At 50.1% G+C, this 11,058-nt stretch overlaps 1 protein-coding gene across 1 annotated transcript in view; it reads right to left on the minus strand.

Annotated features, from left to right (window-relative positions):
- The window catches only part of PTPRG (protein tyrosine phosphatase receptor type G), an 808,607-nt gene that overhangs the window by 50,079 nt on the left and 747,470 nt on the right, over positions 1-11,058 (minus strand). The window contains exon 15 of the mRNA XM_045290127.1: positions 6,284-6,375. Coding sequence (XP_045146062.1) covers positions 6,284-6,375 — 92 coding nt within the window. The remainder of the gene's footprint in view (positions 1-6,283; positions 6,376-11,058) is intronic.

An 11,058-nucleotide genomic window follows, 5' to 3' on the forward strand; every position in this document is an offset into this window, starting at 1 on the left:
CCACAGCACTGGACGAAGTAGCTCCATGCAGCCAGGCAGAGAACATGTTACAATTTACCTCCCTGCCAAGATGCCTAGTGACTGGGATTGATTGGCTTGAGGTTTGTTTCGGCACAGACATCGACGCATTAAGATTCCCGAGGCCCATGAATCAATCACTCACTCAGCAACCAGTCCCTGCAATGTTTACTGGACACTTAGCCGTTCCCTCACTTCTAGCCTCATGCCCAACTACTCTGCCTGGGCGCAGGCAGAGCACATACGGCCTCGTCTAGCACGGGCTCAGCTTGTCCTGCTCAGACTGCCATCAGGTGCTGTGACCAGTGCCTTAGTGGGCAGATCTCAGCTCCCATCCTGCCTGCCCTGCCAGCCTGCCCCTTCTGCACAGGGAGACCGCTGTGTCAACTAAGGAAAAGAAGCAAATGTGAAATAAAAGCAGGTGATCAAGATGTTACTTCCAGAGTTAAGACACAATGCTTCTAAACCAGACTCTGCGGATGCAAGGAGTCCAGAGGCCATTTTACTTTCTGCCATAAAAAAGGACCCCCTTTTCATTTATGACACATGAAGTCAATAAATAAAGGGCTTCATTAGCGTCAAAAGACCAAGGAGTCTCCTTTGGAGCTATCTCCGTATAAATAAAATATGCTGGCAAGGTTGGTTTAATCCCAAGGGTTTTAAACTGCATGCTTAAAATCCCTTTATCTGCTGGCATCCTTCTGTGGCCAGTGACCTTCAAATGATTAAGATGCACTTTAACTGCTAGGGAGGCATCTAGCTGTTGATCATTTCTAGATTTTTAAGCTGCTGGCTAGCAGCAATATTTGCTGGTGTTGTACTGCTGGTTATTAGAGAATTAGATCTTCCAGTTTCCAGAAAAAGGTTTTTTCATGAGGACATTTGTGTTTGATAATCTGCTTATCTGTGAGGCTCCTTCAAATGCTCGATGGGCAGCCCATTTCTGACTTTAAAAAAAAGCATGTAAGGAAAGATTGAGGAGCCCTGGTGGTGTGGTGGTTACACATTGGGCTGAGATGTGTATGGTCAGCAGTTTGAAACCACCAGCTGCTCCTCGAGAGAAAGATGAGGCTTCCTACGCCTGTAAAGAGTTACAGTCTCGGCAACACCGGGGCACCTCTACCTTGTCCTATGGGGTCTCCAGGAGTCAGAATTGACCTGGCGGCAGTGAGTTTGTTTTGCTTGGGGGTCAGGAGAGTCTACAAGAGTAATATGATGCAGGAATACAATTTGACCCAGACAAGATGGCTTCAACCAGTTTATGGGAAAATGAAATAAAGAAGAAGATGAAACTTCCCCCAAGTATTTTCTGAAGCCCCCTCTTATAGATGGTGCTGTGCTAATGGCAGCAACAAAATTATTATTGGGGTGGATGACTTCCCGGTCAGACCCCCAGGCCAGAAACACCAGATCTTAAAAAGTACCTGTAGATGCTACGAAAAACTTGGATCGTAAAGTACAGACATACGTGAACGCGTGTCAGCAGCTGAGAAGGTGGAACTCGGTGAGGGGCCTGGTGGCTGGGTCAGGGCATGCAGTTACCATCTACCCTCTCTGATTAACAACGGGAAGCCAGTGGCCACGGGGCATTGCTTTTGTAAAACTGTGAAAGACGTTAAGAATCAAAGCGCTTTTCATTCTCCCACAGAAACCAGAGTTTTATTTATCTCGAAGAAGTTTCCACTTTCCCCACACATCGTACAAGGCAAGGGCATGATAATAAAAAACCTTCCTGATAAAAGAATCAAAGTCACGCCTACTGCCTTGGAAGCTAACTTCAAGAGCACTTCTCTCACCCCGGGCAATCGCCAAGGGCAAACACTCAGAGGAGTCCTAACAGGGCTAATGCCAAGCTTCTCCCCACCTAGCTGTCTCATTCACGGTCTTTCTACCATCTCTACACTTACTTAAGTTGTCTCAGTACCTTAAAGAACTCATTACGTTTCCTTACTGGCCGCTTCTACATTTTGTAGTTGGAAGGAGGAAAACTGGTAACTCAGAATTCCTCAAAAGAGTCTTACATTTGCTCTCTTCCCAGGGATGAGTAGGCATCCAAAGGTTAGCCAAGCTTCTCTCTAATCGGATGCTGATTTTATCATGCTCATCTCCAGTTGGCATAACTTACTGATTCCATTTATACTTTGGGATTTAAAGACCACGGCTGCTTCTGGATTTTAACCGTAGCGCAACCATCCAAAAGTTCACTTGATTCAGCGACTAAATTCGTTCCCCATTCAGGGTGTCTGTGAATTGCTCCCTCAGCCACTTAAATCTCACAGACCTCCTTTGGCACCAGGAAAGGAAACGCGGGTGAGCCCAGAGCCTTTCCGTAGGGAGGAAGAGAACATCACTGGCCTGTAGACAAAGGTGAGAGGGGGCAGCTTCAGACATGGAAGCAGCTTCAACAGCAGAAATCTGAAGCTTCTGCCAGGAGGATGGAAGAGGGCTTGTTTGTTTGTTTGTTTGTTTGTTTGAAGAAATGGTGCTGCAAATGCAAGAAGATGACAATGGCAAGGACCAACAATTCAGAAGAGACCAAATGAGCATCACTAGGTGTTTGAATATGCCCTAAGTCTAGTGATGTGACAGGCGAATGCTGCTGGGGGATTGAGCTCCAGTACTGTGAGCGCAGCATGCCCAGCACGGAGTGGTAGCATGCCTATTTGTAGTGCAGTGAGTTACTCGTGTGCAAGGTGACCACATTGCCTCAGCCCCTCGCCTCACCTCTACTGTAGACACCTGCCACTCATGCCTCTCCCTTCCCCACGTCTCTTCAGCAGAGCGCACTCCCTACCACTGCCTATACAGGAAGGCCACCCTGTATAGGCTTTTCAGAGTCATTGGGGGTCCATGTGCCCCCTTCACCATCACTGGGGTCCCCCTCTCTCTCCTGTTTTCATGGTATTTTCATGCCTTCAATGACCCCAAATGCCCTTGGTGGCCTTGTTGGGGGCAAGAGGCTCTCGGTCCACAAGTGGGAGGGCTTGGGTGCTACAGGGGGATTTATGACCCCTTGCTCAAGCACTCTTTACTCCTGCTGAATGGCTCTACTCCCCTCTGACCCCATGAGAATTGGCTACCGAGAGCTACCTCTGAGGCTGTGATGGACAGACCTGGCCTTTGTCCTTGATCTTAAATTGCTGCTGTTGGCTACTCTACTGTTGACCCGCACCGGTGGTCTGCCCTGCACACACCTCTGCCGGCCCTGGACGTGGCATCATGGAAATGTAACACGCTGTGGCACTTAAAGTTCTTTTGGTCACCGATCACTTGGTCCCTGCTGCTACTTGGAAGGAGTGCTGGGGCCAGACCCTGAGCCCCATTTCCTCCCTAGCCCCCAAAGTAGTCCCATCTACAGAACCCTGGCTGCCACTGCTACGGCCTTAGTCCCTGATAAGCAAACATCCCGGCCCTGTCAAGCCATGCCCTGTCCCCACTGATCCAACTCCTGTCTCCTCCCCTACTGTCCAGGGGCTAAGGGGCACCATGCCCCTCCTCCACTCCTATGCCCTGCGTGCTTCCTTCCTCATGCTCAGGACCCCAGTGTTCCCACCTTACTGCCAGACTGTATCATCAATGGAGAATATAGTTGGATAGTCGAGGGGATTCCTGTGTGTGTGTGTACTGTTTTCGTCAAGGGGAGCTATCAGATAGAGATCGCTGGTCCATGAGCAGCAGGAGTAATCATTTGATGAGTGTTACAGCTCACCAAGATGCACCTGCCAAGAGAAGGGTGTTAGCACCGAGTAGTGCGCATTTCTCAGCGAGGGGAGAATTTGAAGAAACTTTCTACCTACTTATACTGCCCAAATCCAAACCAAGCCCCCTCCTCTGATTGTGTCTGCTTGGACTGATAGTGACCTCCGTGGCAGCCTATTGAGGTTCCCAGTGGTACAAGAGCAGATAGCCTTTTCTTTCTCCCGCTGAACACTGCCCATGAGCATGGATTAACAGGAGAGAAGCACACGCCTAAGAAGATGCCCCTGGCTTTGGGGGTTTCACTGGTCATTAAGCAGGGAGCTGTGATATGAAGCCTGGCATGCAGAGGCACATCCACACCGAGGCACCAACTCAGGTGAGCCACGGCAAGTGTGACTTACGGTGCTTCCTGGGCACTCGGTGAGTGGAAAGTTCTGACCCAAATGAGAGAAGGGCCTTAGGAGGCGGCCTCCCCCAAATGGAAGCGGCTCGGTGCCCCCATCATGTTCACAGAATTCCCTGACCAGTGCTCTCCCACACAACTGCTGGGAAGGAAATTCCACAAAGTCCCATTTCTGGCTTGCTCTGTGGCCTCCAAGGAACTTCTGCACACAGCCTGTCCGGCAATCCTTACAACCCTCTACCATGAGCATTACGGAGCTCTGTGGTGTGGTCGTGGTGCTACCTTACGGTCAGAGGTTCAAACCCACCATCTGCTCTGTGGGGAAAAGAAAAGGCATGTTCTCTCAGACATTGACAACCTTAGAAACCCTATCTAGGGTAACTATGAGTGGGAATCTGCTTGATAATGGTGGGTTTGGCTTTTGGGTACTGTGGCCAATAGGGTGGGTTTTCTGTTCATTTAGAATTCTGGAATCAAAGGTTCTGCGGGGTCAAAGTATGGACCAAAGCTCTCAAGACTGTGAAACAGAAGTAAGGTGAGACTCTGGGTTTTTTGATACCTAATCCCCTGGGAAGAGGGGGAGGAGGAAAAAAGGTGGGAAAAGAGCCCAAGAAGTATTTCACCATTTGAATTTAACCTTCTAAAATAGATTTCAATCACTCTGCTACCTAGCAACTGTGTCTGTCAGATGGGCGAGGTAAGATACCTTCAGAGGTGAGAGGCTCACAGGCCCTTCCTGGAGGTCCGAGGGCATTCTCAGAGATGAGACAAGCCCTGCACGACTGTCCATCTCCCACCTACAGCAAATCCTGCAGAGCACGGGGCTTCAACGCAACTCCTCCTCCCATGTCAAGGGAAGAATGCGACCCCAGTGGGCCAGGGGTGGGAGAGAGGAACATACGGTAATACAAGACTTATCCCCCGGCTATCTGGGAGCCACTGAGAGGTCCAGCAGGGACTTAACCAGAGATCATTCTGCTAGCCTTCTGGCTGCTCGGTGACCAACTTTACTGAGAGAGGCTGATCAGAATGGAAAGAACTTGACACATTCCAGAAATGTCTCCTGACTTAATATAAGCAGACGCAGAACTACACACCATGGAGACCTGCTATAGGTCAGTAGACAATAGAAGCCATTCTCCCTGGGTAGCCAGAGAGTGACAGGACTTGAGCTTCAGAGCCAAGGCCTGGTTAAGGACACCCAGTCATCCGTCCATTCACTCATTCAGCATATGATGCCACCTGTCCTTATGAGGCTCTCATTCTGGGGGTGGGAGAAAGACCAGCAGATCAACCACAGAAACAGAGAACTACATCACATGGTGCAAAGTATTATGGAGAAGGAGCAAGTGGGGCAGGGAAGGCTGTGGGTGTGGAGGGTGGTGCGACTGCAAAGGCAGGGCCTCTGTGTATAAAAGAACAATTACTATCAGCAGGATGGACACGGGAGCTATCTGTAGACAGGCAGTGGGCAGCATCTAGTGAAACCCAGCGATAGGAAGAGGGCACAGGCACCAAATATGAACGGCGGAGCTCATCTCCAAGCCCACGTCTTTCTACAACGAAGTGGTGGCTGAACTTCTGCCTGCGCCTTCCCTAGGCTCACTACAAAGCACTCCCCCCATCCAGCTCCCTGGATAGACCAAGGGCTTGGGTTTTCTTACAAGGGGAGAAATGGCACCTGCATTGGACACAAGAATAATAATGCTGTCAGAAGATTTCAGCTCCAGCATTCTAAGAATCCAAACTTCCAAACCAAGGTAAGTTCAGAGTCAGAAAGCTTCGGAGGAGACATCTTTAAAACAACAAAGTATTGGAAGCAAGCACAAATTGCGAAAGGGAATTGAGTTCAACTAGGTAGTAAATGTGTAAATGTCTTGAAACAAAAACATTTTTGTTTCCTCCTGTGCTATGTCTCATCTCTCCTCGTGCATCTATACCAGGTTAACTCCTACTCGTGTTTGCCTCTTAGGGAAGATTTCTTGACTTTCCAGAGCTACAAGGGATCAAAGAATTCATTAAGTCACCCCGAGTGAGGGATCTCTCAGGCGGGGCAATCTTGAAAGGCTGTAAAAACAATATTTTGTCATGTCTGTCACATGTAACCAGGAACAAAGGGGAAAACAATTAGCCCGCGGGAAAGGAGAGTCGAGTCTTACTTACCCGGAATAGGAATAATAGGGATACTTTCATTGGGGACCACCCGAGGTGAACTGCTATCTTCCACGTAGAAATGAGCGGTCTGAAAACATTTCCTGTGTAGGAAAGAGAAACACATGCAGCAGTGAGTCCAGAGAATGCCACTCGGTCTGAGCCCACCATTTCAGGCTTTTGTTCCCAGATTTCCCCACCCCGGACACCCCCCAGCATTGAGAGCACACCAGTGGGCAAAGCAGCACATGTTTAGAGGACAGCGTTTAACCTGTTTGAAGAACCCCAAAGAGCCAAAGATTCTCTTAAAAAATAAATTAAAATTTTAATTGCCTCGTATTCAACTCGATAGTTAAGAGGAGGGAACGGCACAGCCAGGAACTGCCCCAATATGTGACAACTTGGCCTGGGCACAGAAAACTCACTGCAGGAACTGTGTGGACCAACCCACAATGCTGCGCCCTGTAAGTTTGAGAAGACTCGTTCACTACTTCAAAACCCCTCACCAAGTTCAAAACCAAACCTCAAACCACCCCCAAAGGCAGTCAGCAAACCCCCCATCTCTCTCCCATCGCCGCATGGGTGGGTGTTTAAGAAGCACTGGGCTCCAGGGGGCAAGCACTGAGAACCAGAGCCCCTGCCAGCCTGCTTCTGCTCGAACTTGGTTAGGCTTGTTTTTACCTGTACTTCAGGCAAAGCAGGGAGCAAACACTGGTCATCACAGGGCTGGCAGTGAACAGAAAGGCCATCGGCAGCTCACTCAGCCTCTGCCGGCTGCTGCTGTCCGGACCTCGGCTTTCCAGCATCCACGTCACTGCTCACTGCGGCCCTAATGAGCTGCCGGAAGCACAGGCTGAATATTTAATGAGGCTGCTCAGCGTGAATGGCTATTGTGATCAGAGAAGGGTCCCCGTTCATCTGGTGGAGAGGTTTCACAATAGCTGGCCCTACTGCTGGGTCTTTTAGCCGAGCAGGCGGCATCCTTCTGGCGCTTGCTTGTGTCCCTGGCTCTGTCCCGCTCCTTGCCTGGGACACACTCCAAGCAGCCTCCACCCGCTCTTCCTGGGGCAGCACTCCCACGCCTCGAGTCAGCTTCTCAGAGCCCTGCATGCTCACCTAATCCACAGCACCCTGGGAGGCTTCTTCTGTTAGGTTTACCATGTTTCTATGAAGCCAAATAGGTGCCAGAAAAATCAAGCAACGCTACAAAGATCCCCGTGGAGGGTGAGGATGATTGTACCTCCGCTTTCTAGAGGGAGACTCTAACCCTATGCAGTTGGAGGTGACCCCACGTCACAGGACGTGGGTGCATCTCTAACTATATGCAGTTAGAGGTGACCCCACGCATCTCTAACTATATGTAGTTAGAGGTGACCCCCCGTCACAGGACGTGGGTGCATCTCTAACTATATGCAGTTAGGGGTGACCCCCCGTCACAGGACGTGGGTTCCTCTAGGTCACGCCCTTTTCCAGAAGGGATGCAGCCCCGGCCAGCTATATAAGTGGACCAGTGCACCCCATCACTAGGGGCTCGGAGCACAAATCGCTCCAACTCCTGGCCCACGTGTCACACAACTGCTCGTCAACAGTGAAGAAAAAAAAGGAAAAAAAAAAGTTTTTTCGGAAACGTTTTCTAACAGTGAAAATGCAAGTTTCTAGTCTTTTTTTGTTCAGCCACCTCTACTCAAAGACGGAGGAGATGCCAGACTAAACCTACGTGGGGTGGGAGGCCCTCTCTACTTCACGGCTGTGGGGCAGAATGAACCATTCACTTGAATGTACCATGATGGAAATCCGCATGGAAAGAAAACAGAGGACTTGGATGTCAGGCAATCCCACCTCCTTGCCTTTGTCAACATTCGTCATCCAGGTTCCCACTGCTGGATTCTCTCCCTTTCCCCAAGTGTGCACAGCCTTCCAGACGGAAACGGCATGTGGATGTCGGTCACACAAGGGCTAGCGCCTTAACCGGTCGCAGTGACAGGGCTGAGGAAGCACCAGAGTCCTGGCCGACCATTATTACTGTCAGGTTAGGGGACTTGGGAAAGATAAACAGCACCGTAGGGTTTTTATTGTTTTTTTTTGTCTGGAAGATGACCTGCCGACTGTTCACCAGTCACCGCGTCACAGAGAGCTCGCTAGAGACTCCACGTGATCTCTGCCAACAGCAGCGTGGGCTGAACAGCATGGGCGCCAGTGCCCCCTGCGCTGCCATGGAGAATGGATTTCCCCCCGAGTCAAATAACTGATTGCTGGACAGCAGCCGCGCACCACCGGGGATGGCCGTCAGCACATCTGCACGTCACCGTGCAGCTGGGTACTTCCTCCCCAGCCCGGATCTGGCTACAGGATTCTGCAAGTGTTTGGTCAGCTCCCGCGGCACAGCAGACACCAGGCTAGGGGCGAGGCACACTCAGCTTGCAGACGGTGCATTCCCTGCACTTGTCTTCAATGTGTACAACCCCCCAGAACCCAGCTAAGCATCTGAGTGACACATAGAAACAAACAAAACAAAACAAAACAAAACTCACTGCCTTTGGCATAGCGACCCTACAGGACAGGGTGGACGCACCCCTGTGAGTTTCCCAGACTAGAGCTCTTTACTGGAGTAGAAAGCCCAGTCTTTCTTCTGTGGCGTGGTTGGCAGTTTCGAACTGCTGACCTCGCAGTTAGCAGCCCAATGCACAACCACTAGACCACCAGGCTCCTCATGCATACAGGCCTGCCCAAGTCTGAGGAGCTCCCAAGTGCTGACTTGGCACATGTGCTCAGCTGCTAACTCAGAGGTGGGAGGGAGAGTGCACCCAGACGTTCCTTAGAAGGATATTAGCCACTGAAACCCCCATCGGGTGCAGTTCTACCCCAACACACAAGGTCACCAGGAGCTGCGGTTCACTTGATGGCAACCCTTTTGTTACTGTTTTAGCAGCATGCATGATCTCTGCAGGAAACCCTCCTTGGGAATCTCCCCTGCTATCTCCTGCTATGCTTTTTCTCATCGATCTACTGACTGATAATCTGCAGTTGGATACACAGGACAGAACCAGCCCTTGCCCTCAGGGTGTTTATGTTTTCACTGGTAATCTGAAACTGTTTCAAGCACCCAAGAGCCAAGGAAACAAAACCAAAAACATCAGGATGTGATGGTGCCCGAGGGAGGTGCAAGAGGGGGCTTCAATGAGCATGGCTTGTGAGCAGAGATCCGAACACAGCAGAGCTGCCGTGAAAAGTTCTAGGGAAAGACCTTTCTGGGCTGATCAGGCCTCTAGTTAAAGGACCTTGGAGCAGAGGAGACCACAGGCAAGCAGAGAACAGCCAGACAGGTTGGTCGGGGTGGGTGGGCTTGATCGGCCCATGTCTGCAGGCCCCGAGGGCAGTGGAGTGGCTCAATCGGATTTGCTGTGAACAGGTTCTTGAGCAGCATGAATGGACCCACAGAGGACCGGGAGGCTGTGACTGAAATGTCACCTGAGAGAGTCAGGCAGGGCTTACAAAAATAAACTTCAAACGAGGACATACTATATATATACCTAGTGCAGATGTGGGCTCAGAATCCTGATCATTAATATTTGCTTAATTCTTACTTACATGGATGTACCACATTTGGCATGCGTAGTTTATCCTGTCCAAGAATTGCTGTGGCTCTACCAGGGGCCAGAGTCCCTGGAGGGCAGCAAGTGTTACCACGCTCGCTGCCGATGGAGAGGATGGAGGTTCAAGTCTTCCCAGAGGCCCCTCCGAGGAAAATAGGAAAATCCTGGGAATCGAGCTGTAAAAACTCAGCCGACGAGGCTCTGTTCTACTCTGACACAAGTCAATGGCAACCGGAAAGAAGCCCCGACGTCCAGGGGTGGATCAACCTGTACCTTTTCACCATCACTAACCACCCTGAGGCAAACACACTGCAGGTACAAGTTCTGCACTGACAGTTTACGACGCGAGCTGCTGGTTCCCAGTCGATCCTGCCTGGCCTTCTGTCTCACCTTGTTCATGGCAGACGAGGCCCATGAAAGATTCTGTATCTGGACCTTCAACGGGGCTGGGAATAGAGAAGTAGAAGGCAAGCATTTTGGAGAAAAAGAAAGAATAAAGCAAAAACCCCAAGAGTTTTAATGCCTCTTAATTTCTCAACTGTGATACGTTCAAAGAAGCATTACTGTCTCTCAGCCTGATCTCAGAGGAATAGACAGAGAATCTCTGAAAGGGCTCAAGTGTGTCGTGAACGTACAATTTTGGCTTTCTCTCTGGGCCCAATTCTCATTCAACTGATTTACCCTTTACTGATCCCTCTGGGAATGACAGATTCCAGCATCATAAAGAGCCAGTTTCTAAAACTGTATTTTCTCCAGGATGGACATTTGCTTTCTGTAAACACATACAAAAAGCAAAGAAGTAGGCTATGCTGGGGACAAAGTTTCACAGTTTAAAATGGCAAAGTATAATTGGAAGCATCTGATGTTTCTACCTTCCCTCTCCTCCTGTGCCCCCACTCCCGGCCCCGGGTTCTCTATCCCCTCTAAGTACTGAGATGACCAGAAAATGATTTTTCTCAGTCACTCTCACCAGCCTGAGAATCACCCAAACTAGCTCTCTTCTGCTAACCCCAATCTGTAGCTGCCATATATATTTATATTCTCAACATTCCTAAGTTTCCAAAGTAGACCACATTGCTTTGAGGGCCCCCGAAGGCTCGCTCATCAGTAGAGTCTCCATCGAGTGGCGGCAATGACGAAGCAGCGGGCTTTATGTGGCCGTGGGCCCTGGGAGCTCTCAGTAAATGCCCGTGG

Source organism: Echinops telfairi, unplaced genomic scaffold (assembly GCF_000313985.2).
Source record: "Echinops telfairi isolate 266 unplaced genomic scaffold, ASM31398v2 ScPeMD7_31;HRSCAF=116, whole genome shotgun sequence".
Classification (NCBI taxonomy): domain Eukaryota; kingdom Metazoa; phylum Chordata; class Mammalia; order Afrosoricida; family Tenrecidae; genus Echinops; species Echinops telfairi.